Here is a 21,828-nt window from a genome sequence, read left to right as displayed (position 1 = left end):
CGCCATTCTCCTGCCTCAGCCTCCCGAGTAGCTGGGACTACAGGCGCCCGCCACCTCGCCCGGGTAGTTTTTTGTATATTTTAGTAGAGACGAGGTTTCACCGTGTTAGCCAGGATGGTCTCGATCTCCTGACCTCGTGATCCGCCCGTCTCAGCCTCCCAAAGTGCTGGGATTACAGGCTTGAGCCACCGCGCCCGGCCGGCATTTTCTTAAAGAGGGCCCCTCCCCAGAACTGAGTAAGCCTCAGGCACCTTGAAACCTGAGGACTTGGAAAGGGTCTTACATTAGCTTCCCAACAAATCCACCCCGCAGATAGGTAACAAGTGCCTAAATCATCCAGGTAACTTCTAATGGAAATAATATATATATATTATAAATTATAATAAACATATGACTGCTATTAAATTATAATTTTTATATATTTATAAATATATACTTATAACATCTCTATTTCTATCGGGGGACGGGGAGAATCTAATCACCTCATGGAAGGCTGAATTAGTCTTTCTTTCATAGAGTCAATTACTTCCCACTGCTCAGTATCTCATGCTGTACTGAAAAATTAAGTTCCAAGATACATTCCCCCAACACTGGGGAGATGTGGGGGTAGAGGGAGGGCTTTCTCTACAAGGACTTAGATCTTAATATTCGGTAAATAAAAAATAGGCACTTTATCATGGAGATCAATGCAAGAGGTTTCTCTCGAGGTTCACATGCGTATCATAAACAATGTCGGTCGGTTTTCTTTTTGATGTGAACATGGTGCAAGAGGGATTTCTTAGAGAGGAAAAGAATCCAGAAATCCACTCAGGTAACTGAATTTTGTTGGCATTATCTCAGCTCTCCCGCTTCCTTTCTCCTCTTAATTGCTTTCCACACCCATAAAGAGGGGGGAAAACACAAAAACCCACTACGACCTGGGCTGCCAGGTTCTAATGATACATAACCACTCTCTAGTGAAGCTTTAATTATATGCCAAGTGGTGCACAGAGCTGGAAGCATCTGCCCTCCCCCAAGACACACCATCGCCCAGCAAGAGTCTGCATGTAGCCAGGCGGCTCAACATGCTCTCCTGTTCTGTGGTCACCTTCTAGAAACTTGAAGACCAAACCACCAGGCCAGCTGCAGTTTGCTTTGCACACCTGCCCCAGGAATTTTTTTATTTTTGTTTTTGAGACAGAGTTTCGTTCTTGTCACCCAGGCTAGAGTGCAGTGGTGTGATCTCAGCTCACTGCAACTTCTGCCTCCTGGGCTCAACCGATTCTCCTGCCTCAGCCTCCTGAGTAGCCAGAATTACAGGTGCCTGCCACCACACCTGGCTAATGTTTTTTGTACTTTTAGTAAAGATGGGGTTTCACCACGTTGGTCAGGCTGCTCTTGAACTCCTGATCTCAGGTGATCACCCACCTCGGCCTCCCAAAGTGCAGGGATTACAGGTGTGAGCCACCACGCTCGGTGTGGAATTCTTTTTAAATTCAAAATCTCACCCTTGCCCTTCTACAGTAGATAATAGTGGGAGTGACTTGCATGGATCAAAGTTTAAAAATACAGATATGGGTGCAAGACTAATTTGAAAAGGGTGCCACTTGCACTCTAAATGACAGGCTTTACCTCTGGAAGCTTCTCACTCTAAGATATGTCCTGACTGCGGCGACGAGGGGCCTTTTTATATTACACTGAAGACACACGCACAGAGATAAACATTCAGCTACATCATGGCTGGCTAATAGCACCTACACTAGGACTCAGAAATCCCGCTCCCAGGTATTTACCCCAAGGGAAATGAAAAAGTATCTCCACAGAAAGACATGCACAACATTCATGGAAGCTGCATGAACAAATGTCGATCAACAGGAGAAGGGATCAACAAACTATACTACATCTTATACCACTCAGCTTTCTTATTTTTATTTTTTTGAGACGTAGTTTCGCTTGTCGCCCAGGCTGGAGCGAATAGTGCGATCTCGGCTCACTCCAACCTCCACCTCCCGGGTTTAAGCGATTCTCCTGCCTCAGCCTGCGGGGTAGCTGGGATTACAGGTGCCTGCCACTATGCCCAGCTAATTTTTGTATTTTTAGTAGAGACGGGGTTTTACCACGTTAGCCAGGCTGGTCTCAAACTCTTGACCTCAAGTGATCCACCCACCTCACCCACCTCGGCCTCCCAAAGTGTTGGGATTTATAGGCGTGATCCATTGCACTCAGCAATTAAAAAAAAATCTACTGATACACATAACATAGGGAAATCTCACATGTTAAGTTGTACGAAAGAAGATGGACCCCAAAAAAGTATATGCCATGATCCTATTCACATGAAGTTTCGGAATAGGTGAAACTAATCTATGGTGACAGAAGTGAGAACAGTGATTGCCTCTGCAGGAAGGGGATGGGAAGAGTGGGATGGGGAGGGGAACTTTCTGCAGGGACAGAAGTATTCTATATCTGGATCAGAGCAGTGGTTATAAAATTCATGGAAATGCACACTTCAAACAAACAAGTGCATTTGATTGTCTGTAAATTACTCCTTTTAGCGGCTGCAGCAGGATTTGATGGGTGAAAGGATTAGCTCATCACTTTTGAGGGCTGCTTGATTCAGCAGAGGCTACTTGAGCATCTCAGAGCCTGATTTCCACAGGCACAGGGCATCCCAAAACAGTGGAGGATAGTCCCAGGATTTCAGGTGGGTGCCTCTGCTGGGCTGGCCACATTGGACTGCCCTGGGGGCCCGAGGAAGACGGGACAGGCAGCAGGACTCCAGGGCCTCGGAGGCTGACACTAAGGGAGGTGAGCAGCTCCACATAATTGGCCTGTGACCAGCAAGCCTGCCCCTTCCCCAATCACCAAGCATTCCCACCCAGGAGGGAATCTGCCCTCTGTCTGGGCAGAGATCCCCATACCAGCCTAGTGGCCAAATGTGCCCCAGGCCCTCAAAGAGGGCATTCCACAACCTGGCTCAAAGGAGCCAGGGCCTTCGGAGCCAGTGCCTGTTTCAGCAGCAGCTCCCGGTGCCTGGGGCTGAGTCAGTGAGGAGGGAGGGTTTGTCAGCATCATCATTTGTGGGCTCTGCCTCCTGCCTGTGTGTGTGTAGAGGGAAGGGCAATGACTTTTACAGTTAGAAAAACCTATTTTATGCAAAACCAACCCCCTTCATACTTGGGGTCTTTCTACTGGGCTCTCCCTACCAAAACCTGGCAGGGGCTACTGCTCTCAGCCCTCAGTGCTTGCTTCAATGCCATTCCTAGGGGAAGTCTTCCTTGAGGCCTACCCCCTGGAGCCCACCTCCAACCCTCCTATCATTTCCTGCCATTTGTTTTGTTTTGTTTGAGACAGGGTCTTGCTTTGTTGCCCAGGCTGGAGTGCAATGGCACAATCTCGGCTCACTGTAGCCTCTGCCTCCTGGGTTCAAGCAATTCTCCCACCTCAGCCTCCCCAGTAGCTAGGACTACAGGTGCCCACCACCACACCCGGCTAATTTTTGTATTTTTAGTAGAGATGGTGTTTCACCACGTTGGCCAGGCTGGTCTCAAACTCCTGACCTCAGGTGATCCACCCGCCTTGGCCTCCCAAAGTTCTGGGATTACAGATGTGAGCCACCGTGCCTGGTCTCCTGCTGCTTTTCTAAGATGGTTCCCTCCTCATGATTATGGTGATCTGTCTCCTTGTTTACTATTTACTCTCTGACATCCCCACTCACTCCAAGGTGGAGAAGAACGGGGCTGTGGCTAGTTAGTTCTCTACTGGGTAAGGAAGCCTGGCTCATAAAAAGGCCTCAATCAATACTTGTTCAACAGGCGAATTCTATACCTATTCCCCAACACACAAAAATAAAGCAAACACCCCAGCCCCCGCCCTGCCCCTGCCCAGCTGCCCCACTCTGATTCCTACAAGTTCAATGCAAATGCATGAGAAACGGCCTGTAACCCATGTCGGCTTCTAGGAAAGAAGTCTCCAGGGAGCAGGGTTGAGGCCCTTTGTAATATACAACATACTGTCAAGAACTTAGATGAGAATGCTGAAACGTGGATTTCCCACATTTTATCAAAGTACCAACATCTGTGGCCAGAACAGGAAACACGTAGGTCTCCAGGAGCCGACCAGGAAAATGCAGTCCACGTGCAATTCCATTCTCTATAGAGCGTGGAGTATTCCCAGGAGCACTGACTGCACAGCCAATGCGGTGAAATGACAAATGATCCACCTGGGAACATCAAATGAGGAGGGCAGGACATACATGCTGACTTGGCAATCTTCTAGCACAGTCTAAGGAGGAAAAGTTGTATGTGTGTACGTGCACATGCACATACACACATACTGTGGCCTGGAACCTCAAGGCTCACAATGAAATCATTTAAAGAAAAAAAAGATCAGATAAAAAAGATCAGATCTGGCACCAGCCTGACACTAGGCCTATAAAAGGAGAGGTTGGCATTACGTCTAGGCATAACATGTCTGGTAGGAGAGCTCCTGCCAACATCGATCAGAAATAGTGCACCTTCCTATTCTCTTGGTTACCTAGAACTCTGCTACACTGTTGGCCCAAAGAATGATCTTCATGTCCAACCCCGAGGTCAGCAGTTCTGGGGCTGACTGCTGAGGAATGTGGGATTCAGAGACAGGTGGGAGCATGAAAAGAGACCCGAGCCAGGAGTTCTACCCTTGATCCCCCATTTCCCATCTATCAACTAGGAAAGCCTCACTTGGACTCCCTGAGCCAGTTTCCTGGCCACGTTGCTTAATAAATAAAGTGAATTTTAATAAATAAGGCAGTGAACCACATAAAGCATCCTTATTCTTACACAAGGTGCTGCCCCCTTGATATCAGGGCAATCATTCTGGCCATTTATTGAACATTTATTACGTGCTAGCCTCTGCCAAAGATGAATATGCCTTGTTTTTTTAAATAGACAGGTCATAGAGTGGAAGAAAAGTAACTACACATGGCGCTGGTTTTGCTTTCTGTGTTAGGAGCTGGGCCATGAGTGAGGGAGGGTGAGGAGTAGGGACAATTTTACACTAAATGCCTTTGACTTGAATGCATTCTCCAATGACTAAATGCATTCTGACGCCATGTGGCGTATGAGAGTGACCAATGAACGACGTGCCAAAGAACAAGAAGATAAACGCTGAAAGTAACTGGCAAGGCCCCAAGTTCTGCCTGGTGTTTCTCTGACAAACAGCAGAGAACCCTAAGTTCTGAATGAAGATGTGGGTGCCCTTTGAGTACGGGGATTGGTTTCCACTCTGGCTACTGCAGATACAAAAGCCTAGAGGAGAAAAAAGACCTCCTGGTTCACTCCTAAGGCTGGGACTCCTGAGAACAGCTCAGGCTGGGAGCAGGGGAGGGAGGGAACCAGAGGAGGAAGCGCTTGGTTGTGCTGGCCCTGCCAGGCCCGGCTCATGGGCCAGAACATGCAAAAGGCAGGGAGGCGGTGGGGGTGTTCTGGGTGGACGGCTCCAACCTGATGCTGTGCATGGCAGACCTGGCCAGTCGACTCTTTTGAAAAAGTGCAGCTCCCCCTCCTCCCATAGCAGGCGGGGCTCTGCTTGCCGCAAGAGTCAGGGCAAGTGGCCCAGAGAAAGCACCCAGGGCCCCGCCAGGCCCCTCTGGTGTCTGCAGAGGAGATGGCAGCCCTTGGTGGTGGGAAACAGTGGTCAGCCGAGAGCAGAAACCAAAATGACACACAGGGAAAAACAGGAAGAGTCCATGAAATCAAAACAGCAGTGAAAGGTTTTGCATGTAACACCCACAGTGTCCTACTTTCGCTTTCCCAGGAGAGAATTCTGTCATCCCCAGCCTGGGGCCAAATGTTTGCTCAGCGTGCACAGGAAGGCCTGCAGCCACCAAGGAACTCCAAACAGAGCTGTACTTGAACTCAGCACTCCCAGGGATGAGCCTGGTCCTCTCCACTGGGGTCTGTGGAGGTATAAGCTCGGACATCCCCCTTCAGAAGAGAGGGTCCTCCAACCTGAGCTGGTGACTTTGTGGCCACTGGCAGCCCGGCCTTCCCAAGCATCCTGAAAGTGGTGTTTGCAGGCCAGGTGGCCGGCAGGATTCTGGACAGCAGGCAATACTGGTCCATCCGTGGGCACCCACACCAGGGAGCTCCTCAGGAAGGCCCCCCAGGCAGAAAAGTCTTTGAACACGCCCCCAGTCACCTCCAAACCATGCTGGGGCAACTGAGGGGCTGTGGCAAACCGAGCCTCCTTTCCACACTACTCACCATGTAGGAAGGGAAGATCAGAACGCGTTTGTGCTTGCCACAAGGCCACTGGGGGTCATCCAAGAGATTCGGGTCATAGTCCATAAAGTCTCCCAGGTCACTACCTGCAGATCACATGCAAAATGCAAAGTGATAATTAGCGGCTCCGGACCCTCCCCAGCAGAGACAGCCAGGAGAATGCCAAGTATAGCTGCACTGAGGAAAGGCTGGCTTTAGGGCACTTAGCTCAACGTCACCGCACTCACTGACTTTTATTAGACATCTCCGCGTGCCAGTTAAGTGCATTCTCCTCTCCAAAGGGTTCACCAAATTCTAAACATCCTGACGTTTTTTTCCATTTTAGAAAATTATGTATTAATCTCCCTGAGCCAGGAGAGCAAAAAACTTTACACAGTGTGCAAGATGCAGAGGACACTCTCAGAGTGTGGCCCCGAAGAGGTTCATTGTTCAAACTTGCAGATCAAATTCGGAGATGCCTGTGCAGCACGATTTGCTGTGAATACTTCCAGGCAGGCTATTGTGTCTGTGTGAATACAAATCAGAGTGGCCACCAAGGCACAGCTGTGAACGATCAGAGGTGGCCGGAACACCAGGACAGGGCTTCAGAACTCAGCACTTGGGCAGACCTAGGGAACGTCACATTCACCTGGAATTTCCCTGAGAGTAGAAACAGCACTGCCTCCTAAAGTGTTTTCTCCATGTGCCAGTTCTTACAAAGGTTTGATCAGCAAAGCTGGAAGTGTGCAAGTCTTCCTTCAGCCGCCAAGTTGGCTCACCCACGAGGACCGGCACAAAGGAAACTCTCACACCTGAACCTGCACTTCAGAGCCCAGATTTTTCTTTTTAAAAGTCCGAATTGAGCACCATGAAAATATAGGACAGAACCTGGTCATTGCTGGGAGGAGCTGAGTGGTCAGGGAGGCTGGGAGACACAGCCATCTCTGCATGGTGTGCATGGCCTTGGCGTCTCTCCACATGGAAGTTCAGGCTGTCAATGACTGGGGCATCTGATTAGAGAGAAATCACCTGTGGCTTCACTGTGGGCCTGCATGGCCTGAGATCAGGCTTTCCTAAAAGTCATGTCACCTGTAGGCCCCCGTCTTCCAGTCTGCATCACAGGGAGACCCAATCCCCATGTAAAGAGACACCTCCCACCACGAGCTACCACACCCAGCCAGGCCACGGTTACCTGTGTCGAGGCTCCCCTGGGTGCCGCTTGCCCGGCCTATGGAGAGGCTGCGGTGGCTCAAGTTACGGAACTGGGAGAAAGAGGAGGTGGAGTCTATGGTATTTCTCCGGGCTCCAAAGGCATTTGTGGGTAACAGAAATTGGGTATAGGAAACAGTCTAAAAAGTGAAGACAAAAACAGGCCAGTGATTATTCCAAGGCATTGCTAGCTCTGCATTCTGATCAAGCTACAGTTGTCACCCCACGTTCAGGTCCACTTTCTCCTATTTGCAATTCTGAAATCCAATGAGATCTGAACAATGACATTTGTTTTGGTACTCATTGGTGCCAACACCCAACCTCAACTGACTTAAGGTTACACATAGTTTTAACTTCCCCACTGGGTCTGACTGTTCCTATCATATGGAAGAAACATGAATGTATTTGACAATAAGGTACTATCTCAGAACCTGCTGGGGTGTTGTGTAATCCACGAGGCACACACTGCATTGCTTTTTACAATCCATCAAGTGCAGAATCCCAGAACACTTCAGGCCCCAAGAGTCCCTGGTGAGGGCTGTGGCCTCCTACCCTGCTCCTCTGGCAGATGCTGCATATGACCCTCCACTCTATCCCATTCTCCCTGGCTCCTATGGGGACACTTCCTCGTTAGGGGTGAACAGAGCAAATGCATTGCTTTTCACCTGCCCAGGCAAGCATCTTGCATGCACCCCATCTACACCTTGAGCTCCCAGCAGCCTCATCAGCAAACAGACTACCCCGGGACAGATTCCCCAAGAACACCTGCATCATTGTATACACGGATTTTGGAAGGGTTGATGAGGACTGTCTGGACCCTGCACAAAGGGGAGGGTCATCTTTCAACCTTTCACTCCTGAGACTTCAACCCCACGGCTTGTTGCATGTGGATGGAAGAGGAATGTGACCACCCTGCTGCCCTGTGGTCACGGTGTAAGACTGAGGGACTCATGGGAAGCTATGACACTTTCTAGTAGCCTGAATACTGTTTGCTGACACCACCAGTGAATAGATGCTCAATCCACTCATCATGCCACCCCGGAACATGCCTGTGTGTGAGGTACTCATAATTGCACATTCAGTTGTAAACAGCACTGGCAGAGAAACACACGTGCCGTGGGAACTCCTGCCGTGCTGCTACTCAGTCACCGGCTGCACACTAGGGGAGCCGGGCAGGCTGGCATCACATGCCTGGGAATCTGCCCCAGACCTTGAGCCCTCCACCTTGAGAGAGGCTTGTGGGCTGTCCCCGTCCTCTGCTTCCTGACCCTTGTGCCTTCAGCACAACTCGGTGACCGGCGGCCTGGCAGCCTTACCTTCCCATCAGCACCCAGCTCCACACCTTCCAGACCAATGATCTCTTTCAAACTCACTGCGCCAGCTGATTGTCTTCCTCCATCCAACTTCAAGTCCCTGGGAGGACAAGCCAGAGGGAAAAAAAAATGCTTTTGTGTGCACCCCAAAGAGCCATGAGGATGCTTACTGCATGAGACAACACGGTCACACCGATGCCAATGACCAGGTGAGCCATGGTGATGGGAGAGCCCTTTTTCCCTCCTCGGGGGCTTGCCAGTGACGCCTTGTTGCAACCACTTTGACGTAAATGAAATCCAACTGAACAGAAAGCCTGAAGATTAAGCTGATGGTTTACAGACATCCCTCCTTCTTCCACGAGGCCCCTTATGTTCCTAGAGACGGCCAGTGAACATGAGGCCAGAGAGCATTCCCTGAGCACCGTGGGACCACAGTTTGCTGGAATCTAGCTGCTGGGTTCTTTCTTTCTGTTTTTTGTTTGTTTGTTTTGTTTTGAGACGGAATTTCACTCTTGTTGCCCAGGGTGGAGTGCAATGGCACGATCTCGGCTCACTGCAACTTCTGCCTCCTAGGTTCAAGCAATTCTTCTGCCTCAGCCTTTTGAGTAGCTGGGATTACAGGTGCATACCACCATGCCCAGCTACTTTTTTTGCATTTTTAGTAGAGACAGGGGTTTCACTATGTTGGCCAGGATGGTCTCAAACTCCTGACCTCAGGTGATCCACCCACCTTGGCCTCCCAAAGTGCTAGGATTACAGGTGTGAGTCACAGCACCTGGCCTGGGTTCTTTCTAATGTTGTGTGAGACCACCTCTCCTTGCTGCTCCCCTTTCTTAGGAGAAACGAATTCTTATCATAAACACCTCCTGGGTGTATTGTTGGTGATGAAAGAATTAATGCCACAGTAGTCACCTCTACTACCTTGCCAAACCACCTAGAAAATGAGTATCTTTTTTTTTTTTTTTTTTTTTGAGACGGAGTCTCGCTCTGTCACCCAGGCTGGAGTGCTATGGCCGGATCTCAGCTCACTGCAAGCTCCGCCTCCCGGGTTCACGCCATTCTCCTGTCTCAGCCTCCCGGGTAGCTGGGACTACAGGCGCCGCCACGTCGCCCGGCTAGTTTTTTGTATTTTTTAGTAGAGACGGGGTTTCACCGTGTTAGCCAGGATGGTTTCGATCTCCTGACCTCGTGATCCGCCCATCTCGGCCTCCCAAAGTGCTGGGATTACAGGCTTGAGCCACCGCGCCCGGCCATGAGTATCTTTTAATAAAAGAATAATCTCTAGTAATAACAAGTATTCATTCATTCATTCATTCATTCATTCATTCATTCATTCAGGGACGAAGTCTTGCTCTGCTGCTCAGGATGGAGTACAGTGGTGTGATCATGGCTCACTGTAGCCTCAAACTCTTGGATACGCGCCATCCTCCGGTCTTGGCCTCTAAAGTGCTGCGATTAGAGGTGTGAGCTACCATGCCTGGCCAAACAAGCATTTATTTAGCACTTTACTATTTCCAAAGACTCACACATCATTTCTCTGGTTCTTTAAGATGACCCTATGAGAAAGGCACTACTATTTTGATCCAATTTACAGAGGAGGAAACTGAGGCCCTTGTGAGATTGCCAAGGTCACTAGGATGGTAGGCTGGAGAGTTCATCCAGTGTCATTTCTAGTACATCACATTGCCGTGGAGATGCAAGATGGACTCGCTGTGGCTATGCTCAGGTGTAACTGCTCACATCCCAAAGGACCACACCCTTCCCCTACAGTAATTTTTAAAATTTGCCACATATTAGAATCGCCTGGGGATCTCTGACAAACTGTTATCTGGCTCCCACCCCCAGACAGTTGGCATGAGGTGTGACCTGGACACTGGGAGTTCTAAACACTCCCCAGGCGCATCAAAACTGCAGCCATGTTGGAGAATGACCAGGTCTTCATGTTCTCTCTGACACCCAGTGCCTGTTCGTCAAAGTCACCTCAGACCCACAGCATACTTGCTGTATGGCCTGGATGGAGGGACCACATTCAGGGGCCAATCTCCCACAACCTATGCAAGAACAAATATACTGCAGGGGCAAACTGCTCCCAGCCAAAGACAAAGTCATCAGGTAAGAAGAGAGGAGGGAGCCAAACGAGTGTCGAGAAGAGAAGGGAAAAAAAGCTATCCTCAAATATAGAAAAAAAGCAGGGATGCTCTGACTCTGTTAAGCCATCATCCTAGTCTCTGAGCATGACATGAATGAGCCGGTTCCCTTATCCTACCTATAATGTGGAGTCTGATTAACAGAAATGCCCATGACCTTCTGTGTCCAGTAAGTGCTGCATTTCCACAGCAGGCTTCCTGGGAGGCCATGGTAGTGCCACCCTCAAAACATCTCTGGAGTCCCATTCAGAATCGACACCAAAGTCATGCAGACGAAAGCCAACAACCAACTCTGTTCACATCCACAAGACCGTCTGCCCTACTGCTGCACCTGCTACGCAGGCAACCCAGGGCGATTCTTAAAAGACTTCTTAAAGCAATTACGGATGGAGATTAAAGCAATTACGGATGGAGATGATGAATGCATCGGGGCACTGGCATAGAGAAATGCCTACAAAGCAAAAAAGTGAACAAGGCAATAAGGCAAAAATACCTGTGGTGGGCAGGGAGGGAGGGGACTGACCACATGCAGAGCAGGACAAAAACAGTAGTGTCTTCCTTTTCATTCAAGGACCAGAAGCTCAGTTCCATGGGCTTCCTACTTTTCCAAAGCCAAACCCAGCGAGCGTGGTCTCCAAATTGCCAACTCCCAGATAATTTTCTCCTTTCTTGTTTCCATTTTGCCAAATGGAGAATGTTACTTAGGACTGAAATTAATAGAGAAGTAGGGAGTATCTTTTTGGAGTGAGTATGCCAAGGGAAATAAAGAGAATTCCAATAAGCCTATACTGAGACGGTTCTCAGATGGAGAGCTGGCTGCAGGCAGGGGCAGAGTCTCAGTCCATTTTCATATCCTGTCTATACAATGTCTGATATGTAACGACCTATTTACTGAGCTGAACTAGTGTGGCTCTTTGCCGTCTCGCCGGTACTGGTACATACAGATGGCATGAAATGGTATGATTTTCCACTGTGCCCCTTTTCATCTGTCTTCAATTTGCTCACAGGCTCACTCCTTCCCCGGGGCAGCCTTGTCCTGGCCAGCTGTCTGCCTGCCGCCAAATGTGCACATCACACATCACAGTTAGCAGAACCAAACCAGTCGTGCCTCTTCCACATTCCCCTTCTTGGCACTTCCGCCAAAGGAAATGAAGCCCTACCAAAAAAATATAATCATGTGCTCAAGTCCAAGATTCCATTCCATGAGATAAAACCCAAACCCATTTAAAGAAACAGGGATTCTTAGACCCAGTGGATTGTCCAAGCGTCTCAGCGACACTTGGGACCACACGTAAGATGGGCAAGGCTCCACCAACCCTACCCACAGAACTGGTCCCTCGAGAAACAACGTGACTCACTGTAGTCACCACTTCCCCCTGGCTTTCCACTTACGTCATTCTGCTTTCTAAATTACTAAGGCCAAGCCAAGCAAGAAAATAAGCAAGAATAGTGGGGCCACCCTTAACTGCTACTGGAGACACGTGAGGCTCGTTACAGACCAGTGCCATGCAACACAACCGCCTGTGATGACGGAGATGGTCCTTATTTACCTTGTCCCACACGATGGTTACGTGTGGCAACTAAGTGCTTGAAATGTGATCAGTTGACTGAGAAACTGAATTTTTAATTTTATTTAATTTTAATTAATTTAAATGTAAATGGCCACATGTGGCTAGTGACTACTAAGACCCAGTGCTTCTTTGGTAGGACTTTTGCTACCCTTACAAGTTCCTCTGGCAAGATAATATAGTCACAGATATTTAGTGACTTGGATTTGGTCTCCCAGTTTTCTTTCCAAGAGTGGCCTATTTTCTGCCTATTGCCTCTGGGGATGTTTAAATTACAGGCCCCTGCAGATGACGCAGCAGTGCAGGATTCACCTAAGTCGGGAGGGAAATGACCATGGGGTCCACAATCAAAGGGGGCCCATGCCCTACACCATCAGCACCCCAAGAACAGGCTCCCCGCCATGATAAAGATTCGTAACTCATAGCTGGCACAGAGCAGCAGATCTTTTTGCCTGGAGGGGTCACGGGGCGGGTGTGACAGAGTTTTGGCAGTGCTAGGGCAACCAAAGGAACAATAACCAGCGTGTGTTCCCCCAATCCTAGGCATTACGGTAGGTTCCAGGCCCTTCTTTGCACGATACTGGAAACGGGGAGGGAGGGGTGCCCACTGAAAAGTGAGTCTCAATTTCCCCTCAGCCTTGTAGAAGGGGGGTTTATAGTTCATATTAAGTAGATTTAAAAAGAAGAAATGAGGTATTTCTTATACGCCAAAGCTACTCACACTTCAAAACTTCACTGATACAGTAATAAATATCATCACAGCTCTAGCATATTGACAGCTTCGTGATGGCAGAGGGCAACTTTTCCATGCTTTTCCTCCGTCAGATTCAGGGAGAGGTTATCGCTAATTTCAGGGCTACCATTTTGGTGGGTTTGAATTAAGAGTGCACGCGTACAGACGTGGACATAGTCAGCGTCCACAGCAAACAAAACAGATCTCATCTAAGCCACTTCTAACAAAGTCAGTTTCTTCTCATAGCTTTTGAATTTGTATATGTTAAGACTCTTGGGATCTAAAAAATAGATCTTTCACAAAGAGGCTGACAAACTTTTCTGGGTTCACTCTTATTAATTTAGGGCTCTGATCAGTGTTGCTGGAATATTTCTGATATTAACATGAAACATGAAATTGCTGTTCTTTGATTATATCTGACCCCCATAAACAGTGGTTTCACATTGTGCCACATAGCGTAAGACCTCAGGCAACTGCTCAGTCTTTATGTGTGAGTGAAAAGCAGGCGAGACCCATGGTCTTTGCTGTCCTTCTCTTTCGGAAGCCTAGAAAGTTGGAGGTGCATGCAGAAAGGAACTCTGAATGGTGTAGATTCACCCAAAAAGAATATTTTAAAAACTCCAGTGAAAAAGAATGAAGAAGTCCCAGTGGAGTGTGATGCAATCTTGGTATTTTCTAAGATCATTGTTCTGAATTCTCATTAAAATGGTATATAAAAATAGAAATATCTATTAGGCTAAAATGCCAGCATAACCCTCCAGCACCAGGAAACAGAGCTAGGGACTGTGGAACTGCAGCTGAAGTAATTAAAAGCAAACTGAAGTTGAAGTTTTCACTTTCTTTGAAAAAGCCAGAAGATTTTTTCCCAGACACATCTAGCGTTCAAATACTATTTTTTTAAATAATTTTTATTTTTGAGATGGAGTTTTACTCTTGTTGCCCAGGCTGGAGTGCAGTGTCATGATCTCGGCTCACTGCAACCTCCACCTCCCAAGTTCAAGTGATTTTCCTGCCTCAGTCTCCCAAGTAGCTGGGATTGCAGGCGCCCGCCATCACGCCCGGCTAACTTTTTGTGTTTTTAGTAGAGACGGGGTTTCACCACATTGTCCAGGCTGCTCTCGAACCCCTGAACTCAGTTGATCTGCCCTCCTCAGCCTCCTAAAGTGCTGGGGTTGCAGGCGTGAGCCACCGCACCTGGCCCTACTAATTTACTTATATTCCACTTCCTTTTAAAAATGGCATAGAGGTAAGTTCAAATACTACACATGAATATTGTCTGACATTGTGTATGTTAGGTTTAAATGCTATAGCTTTTACTCAGAGGTGAACACCATTAGTCAGGTTATAGGAAATGATCCCATTTCTACAGACACCCTAACTGAACTACTGGCAAGGAACTGTGGACGATGCAAGGTTGTTTGATTCCTTCTCTCCACAGTCCTGGGTAGCGCTGCAACTTAGGCACGTGTCCCTAGAGGAGCTGCATCACATTCTCTGAAAGTTTGTGAACTTCTGCAGAGGCTGTAGGCAACACACACACTGAACATCCAGGAGAAAGATATATACGTTTTTTTTTTTTTTTTTTTTTTTTTTTAATAAAGGCTGACATTTAAAACTGGTCCATGGGGGTAGGTGAGTGGGAGTGACTGGAGGGGGTACAAGGGAGGGACTCAGAAGATGGGGGCGGGGATTAAAACAGGAGATGAAAGCGTATTTGAGGACACAGCCAAGCAGCAGTTATACCTTTAAGCAATGAGCAGAAAGACAGGTTGGTTCATTTTGGGAGTGTCAACTCATCCTTCATAGGATGGCACCAAAATTAATTTAACGCAGCTCTCCTTGAATGCCTGTAATTTCACTGTTAGAAACCCCTGGACCTCTGTCTTAGTTTTGGCTTCTTCAGCACAAAGCACACACGCACAGTTGTGGAGTCATCTGATCAAAGCAGGTGGCTAATCTAGATATCTTGGGGCGAAAGGGGAACACCTCGGTCATTATTAATCATAAAACGGCCAACTCTGGACTTCATCTTTTGTAAAAGGCAAAATGGTTTTTACTTTCCTCTTCTGTGGCTCCCTGGCAGAGGCCCAGCCAGCTGCTCACTGAGCCATAATGCATGGAATAGATTCTGACGGGAAAACAAGATTCCCTATTAGATAACAAGAAGTTCAAGCTATGGCCCTTTCCTCAGGGAGCATGATCAATGAACTAATATTACTCTTTTAAAAAAAGACGTAAGACTTAAATATCTAACACCCGGGAACTAGACGGAAAAAGTGTGATCCAATTAACTAGGTTCCAAGGCTTTCTGCTTCCAAGATGGAGTGGTTCTGACTTCTCTCCACCATCCTTTAATGGCGCTCTGAGCCCAAGACCTTGGAACACCTGCCAGGAGCTCCACCAGGCGCTAGCTCTTCAAAGGACAACAACAGGTTGAACACTTTGATGTGTCAATAATTTAAAAGTCAATTAAATATTAACAGGATTTCCAGACCCTTCAAAACGAATAAAGAGAGAGAGATTTCCTGCACCTAAAGCAAAGCCTGAAAGCTGGATTAGGAAAGGAAATATCACTTGTGAGCTAAATTTTAATTAAGAGATTTACACATGCCCCGGAAGTCAACAACACAAGTCTTCCTCTTAGCTTAAGAGTCCCGTTTGTTACCCCTTCCAATACAGTGCAGCTGCCATCTTGGACCAGGCCTGCTTGCTGGCATCAAGCAGAAGGTGCCTCCACAGTTCAGAGACAATGGAACAGGGTCCACAGTTGATGGACAAAAGTAAAGTCAAAAGCAGCTTTTAGTCTAGAAGTCCCTTCCCACTCCCACTGAGGACTCCATCGATAAGCCATCCCCTGCAAGGGCAACTGGCAGAAAATGAAGGGGTCTTAACGTAGCTTATAGCCAAATCTTTGTCTAAAGGCAGCTCCTATAAACAGCCAGATAATGGCATGAGTCATCCATGAGATCATTCCAGAATCTGTCTTTATGTGGGAATATGCTTGGTGTGAGGAAAGAAACACAATTTGTGAATGTGTAATTTTCCACAACAAAAATTTTCTGGGGAAAGTGGGTGGGGAAGAAGGGGGCATGGGCCTGGAGCCAGGCAGGGAGCATTTAGGCTTGAAGGGTCTAAGAATAGAAGACGCTGTTCTCTGGGTCGCAAACAGATCAACACTCAGGAAATGGACCCAAATGGATGACCTCATCTGAATGCCCCCAAATGCCAAAAGCTAAGGATACAAATACCATGTGAAAGCTGTTGACAATTTAAAAACACATCCCCCAGAGGCACCTTGCAACTCCACTGGGAAGCCATCTTCTTCATCACATGGTCTGTGATGCATCTGCAGTAAGTGACCCCTGCAACTATCATACAGTCAAGTATGGTTATCTGAAGAGGTGTGAACCTACACACACATCACAGAAACTCTTTTTGCTGAAATCACCTAGTTTGGTGAGTTCACATAATCTCCAATCTCAGGTTTACTAGGTTCACCCCTACTTTCTTCTGGTCAGATCCACGTGTACAGGAAAACCGACCCATATCCAGGTCTCAGGAAATAAAAAGCCTTTGGTGGCTGGTGCCAGTTCTTTCATGCACAGGGACAATTCTAGGACTAGCTCTCAACACAACACCTGCAGTCTCTCACTCACCCGTGGGTTGTGCTCTAGAAGCTCCTGGGCTGGCAAGCTGGAACTCAGAATGCCTTTTTCGTTGATGCAGTAAGTGGAGATTAGCCTACTCAAAGCTCTCTGAGTCTATAATGTAACTGGATCAGCCCAAAAGCAAAAACAAGAGCTCGGGTCATAGGAGCAAAAGGTCAGAGGGTGTGTGAGGATAAAAAAATAGGAGGAAGTTGAGTCTCTTCTCTTGGTTTCCTGGTCCAGGCTTGACCCTAAGGAATCTTTTTTTTTTTTTTTTTTTTTGAGATGAAGTCTCATTCTGTTGCCCAAGCTGGAGTGCAGCGGCGTTATCTTGGCTCACTGCAACCTCCACTTCTTGGGTTCAAGCGATTCTCCTGCCTCAGCCTCCCGAGTAGCTGAGGCACATGCCACCATGCCCGGCTAATTTTTGTAATTTTAGTAGAGATGGGGGTGTCACTATGTTGGCCAGGCTGGTCTTGAACTCCTGACCTTGTGATCCGTCCACCTTGGCCTCCCAAAGTACTGGGATTACAGGCGTGAGCCACTGCACCCGGCTCAGCAACATTTTAAAGGTCAAGTTTGTATTATTTCACCTTCTTCTCTGAACTTCCCTTTCCTTCTTAGGACTCCAGGAGCCTTTCCCCTAAGCTATTCCTGTTTTTCACAATTCCTTCCCTCTCTCTACATGTAAACCCATAAATTCCTTTGCAGTGCCGAGATTTCCCACTCCTGGCCCTATGGTGGTGGCACAGTAGCCCACAATGGGGGCTGGAAAGAGAGGGGAAGAGCAGTGGTCTTGGATAGAAGTGTTGGACAAGCTGTTTACTAAGTGGGGTCTGCCTATTTAGGGAAGTTGAGAAAGTTGCTTGCAACTCATTTTGTGAGCTGAGGGTCGCCAAGCCAAACCACAAATCCACACTAGAAAAGAGAAGGCCGTGACTAATGTGGATAAAAGGCAGAAAGATTCAGGCTGGCCTTGGCAAGTGTTAGCTGAGGAAAAAGGAGCTGGTTTAAGGCTGGGACTCTTCCCAGAAAATGGCATAATTTACAAGCTTCATCTGAGAAGAGTGTTTACAGCTATGGGAAGGTTTGATGTTACAGTTACAGTGAAAAAGCTGGGCAACATCTGTTCCTCTTCTCTGTAATGGGCTTGTTTTGAAAGGTGGGATTTAGCAAGAAAGATCAAAGCAAAACAATGGTCTCTTCACGTTCCATAAAGTGTATGCATTAAGAAAAAAAAAAGACTGGAAGGAAATAGACCAAAATGTAAATGGTGGCTTTGTTTAGGAGGTGAGGCTCAACCACTGTTATCTTCCTTTTACTTTTATACATTTTTCAAATAGTCTTTAAGAAAAATGTACTACTGAGGAAAAAAAGACTGAATAAAAGCAGATCTCAAGGTGAATCCAGTGTGTTTGTAGAATTGTACCACTGACAAACTCACTGTGAACCTGACTGGGAATTGCTAAGCTCAAGGAGATCTAGAAAGAGCAACGAAAATAGCTCTGTGACAGCCGGGCGCGGTGGCTCACGCCTGTAATCCCAGCACTTTAGGAGGCTGAGGTGGGAGGATGGCTTGAGCTCAGGATTATAAGACCAGCCTGGGCAGCATGGTGAAACCTGACTCTACAAAAAATACAAAAATTAGCTGGGCGTGGTGGTGCATGCCTGTTGTCCCAGCTACGCAGGAAGCTGAGGTAGGAGGATCGCTTGAGCCTGGGAGGTCAAGGCTGCAGTGAGACAAGAATGCACTACTGCACTCCAGCCTGGGCAATACAGTGAGACCTTGTCTCAAAAAGAAAGAAAGAAAAAAAAAAAGAAAACGCTCTGTGACTGGACAAAAATGGAAGTGAAACTAATGCTTAATGAATATCTACTACAGCCTGGCAGGGTGCTCAGAGCTTTCACATATAATATTTCATTTACTATTTCATTCAGCTCCCTGAGGTGGACATTAGAGTCCATTTTACGGATGAGTGAATCTGGGGTCAGTAAGGCTAGTTCATTTCCCAGGACTGAGGTTTCTGCCTGACTGCCAGCTTGTTCCCATGTACCACCCTGCCTCCCTGGCCGCAGGTGCCCATAGGTACACGATCGCAAGGATGGCTAAGGGCTGTGGTTTTCCTAATGGAGGCACCAAAGGAGGTGGAGGGTGGGAGTGGGGATGAATGGGCTACTTGCGCCCATTCCCAATTCTCCAGAACAGCTCTGTGGTTAGCTGTTTTATCTACTTCAATTCTATGAAAACTTATATTGGAAGAATGGCTTCTGCAGCTTAAAAAAAAAAAAAAAGCGAAAGCCAACAGTCTCCAAGTTCCTTCCAGCTCTAAAAGACGATGTTTGAGCTGAAGAGCGCTCCTCACTGCGCGGCTCCTTGTCGGTCTGGCGCTACCTTTACCTTAACAATCTTCCACTTCACACACCCCCTTTAATGAATTAGCTCAGGGCCACCCCCCGCAGAAGCGGCCACGCAGTCTATCCCTGGTAATTAGTGGGACTCTGGCATCAACAGCTGTGTGTTATTTGAAAGGCGTGGGCACAACCCATATCCAGCCTTTAGTCAATGCATGCCAGTAAGTCCTGATAGCTTCCTAACACATGCACCTGATTAGAGATGGCCATGCTGGGCTTCAGAAGGGCCTAGCAATAAGGAGTAGATCGTGTGTGGATGAGTGTGGGTGGGTGGTGGTGGGGAGGATGCAGGAAGGGGCTTCAGTCTACCCTAGACACAGAGAGGGGCTCCAGGGACAGGAGAGAGCGTCCCACTCTCTACAGAACTGAGCCTGGGAAAAATACCTTTTTTTTTTTTTTTTTTTGAGATGGAGTCTCGCTCTGTTGCCCAGGCTAGAGTGCAATGGCGAGATCTCGGCTCACTGCAACCTCCACCTCCTGGGTTCAAGTGATTCTCCTGCCTCAGCCTCCCGAGTAGCTGAGATTACAGGCGTCCGCCACGATGCCCAGCTAATTTTTTGTATTTTAGTAGAGACGGGGTTTCACCATGTGGGCCAGGCTGGTCTCGAACTTCTGAACTCGTGACTTGCCCGCCTCGGCCTCCCAAAGTGCTGGGATTACAGGCATGAGCCACTGCACCCAGCCAGAAATGCCCTCTTCTTACTCTAGGCTAGATGCAATCTGAATACGTCCTGCACAATATGGGGCTGTATCACTTACATGTAGCTCACATGCTGCTGGTTTGGAGATGTTCAGACAACCTGAGTTGATAGAGGACTAGGTAAACCTGCCAGCCAAAAGCCAGGGAATTCCAACAGGGCTCAGGCAAAGACTGCAGAGGCCAGTGTGACCTTATCTAAAGGCCCTTGGCATCCCTGGGCTTAACATTCAGGGTGCAAGTATTTGTAAGCGGCTCTGCAGGTGCAGAGCACTCGTGATCGGAGAGAACTGCACAGGCTGTGAGGCTAACGTCAGGGGAGTCACCTGGCTCATGGGTGGCAGGGGCCTCGCTGGCGCTTAGCACTTGCTAAGTGCAGCTCGATGCCCTCTTTTGTCACTTCAGGCTTAGCAACTTTCACTGTGGGTGGGACAGAGTCACTTGGAGAGAAGCAGGACCCTGAGGTCCATGTCAGTTCATCCTTGTTAGCACCTTCTGGGGCCTTCCTTATGGCCAGCCATCCAGCTCCATCCTTTTATGGAGGTGCCCTCAAGGATGAGGTACCAGGCTGAGGGACCCTGAGAGATGGCACCTGCTTCTGCTGAAGTAGTCTGACCGTCCTTTGTTGGAGCAAACATGTAAGACAGATCGATAGATAGATCGATAGATAGATAGACAGACAGACAGACAGACAGGTAGAGCGCGCAAGTGCACGAGCACTATATTCATGAACACAGCAATTCTCAAAAGCCTCAGAAACCTTGCTTTTACTCACCCAACACACAGAACCAGAGTGACCACTACTTTCTGTGCACAGTGCTGCAGATACCTTGAGGATTAAGATGCAATCAACACCCACAAGTGAAAAATAAGTGAAAATGTATATTATAAGCCCTGAGACATGAAGGGGCTCTTAGTGGAGCTGGGGGTGGGGGGACAGGTGCTGTGGGGCACTGAGAAAGCTGCCTGGAGAGAGGGCTGAGTATCCCCAAAGGTGAGGAGAGCCTGATGCATTAAGGTAGCTTGCTAGGGCTGAGAGGGGCTGTGCTGAGAGAGGGCTGGAGAGGAGTGCTGAGGCCAGAGCCTCAAAGGCCCTGTTTCTGTTAAGTCTGGGGGAACACAAAGGAGGTTTTAAGTTAGGTCTGGATGAATCCAGAGCCCCTGGGATTTGGAAATACATTTGGACATCTATGCAGTCACACTAGACACTGTCTTGTCCTTAACGGGAGCACATCTATGGGGACGGAAGGGACCTTCTAAGCTTCTTAGGGACCCTTGGTTCCCTGAGGGCTCCCTCCTGGGCCAGGTTTGGATCAGGGGCTTGAGTTCTCCTTGATCTGGGGTTCTTCAGTCTCCCCAGGTTCAGTATGGGGACAGGCAGATCTTTTGGTGAACCACTGTGGCAGAGACCATAGACTAGCTCATGATACTCAGGTAGCTGTTAAAAACTACATTTCCCAGGCTCCCAAGGCGGCCTAGGTTCTGCTAAGCGGAAGCACTCATGGGAAACCTGGAGGTGGAAGTAACACATGCGGAGATCAGAACTTCTGGCAAGCCTAAGGTGGGGGCCCCAGATGGCAGCGTCAACAGCACTTCCATGGGAAGAGCTCCAGGGTAGGGCTGTAAGTGGGTCCTGGCTGTGTTGCCCTCACTGTGTTGGTCCTGGGTGTCTGTGCTGGTTTCCGTCTGTCCTAGAAATCCTGTAAGGTACCTGAAAACCATGGCCCCACCCCAACCATCAGAGGGGGCTCTGATGACTGCAACTCAGGACACTGAGCATAACTACCCTCCATTCCACCCTTCTGTGTCTCTCCGAGCCACTAGGGGTTCATGCTGCAGGCAAGACTTTGAATTCCTAAAGTAAAACAACATGAAGACAGACAG

The 21,828-nt window shown here is 48.2% G+C and overlaps 1 protein-coding gene across 2 annotated transcripts in view; it reads right to left on the bottom strand.

Moving 5' to 3' along the window:
- CABLES1 (Cdk5 and Abl enzyme substrate 1) overlaps positions 1 to 21,828 on the bottom strand; it is a 126,624-nt gene that overhangs the window by 14,022 nt on the left and 90,774 nt on the right. For both annotated transcript variants that reach the window (XM_030926069.1, XM_030926070.1), the window contains 3 exons: positions 8,744 to 8,840; positions 7,411 to 7,567; positions 6,222 to 6,325 (listed from right to left, as the gene is read on the bottom strand). In XM_030926069.1, the coding sequence (XP_030781929.1) occupies positions 6,222 to 6,325; positions 7,411 to 7,567; positions 8,744 to 8,840 (358 nt within the window). The remainder of the gene's footprint in view (positions 1 to 6,221; positions 6,326 to 7,410; positions 7,568 to 8,743; positions 8,841 to 21,828) is intronic.

Source organism: Rhinopithecus roxellana, chromosome 21 (assembly GCF_007565055.1).
Source record: "Rhinopithecus roxellana isolate Shanxi Qingling chromosome 21, ASM756505v1, whole genome shotgun sequence".
Classification (NCBI taxonomy): domain Eukaryota; kingdom Metazoa; phylum Chordata; class Mammalia; order Primates; family Cercopithecidae; genus Rhinopithecus; species Rhinopithecus roxellana.
Note: the sequence above shows the minus strand (reverse complement) of the source record. Positions and strands in the feature narration are given on the sequence as shown.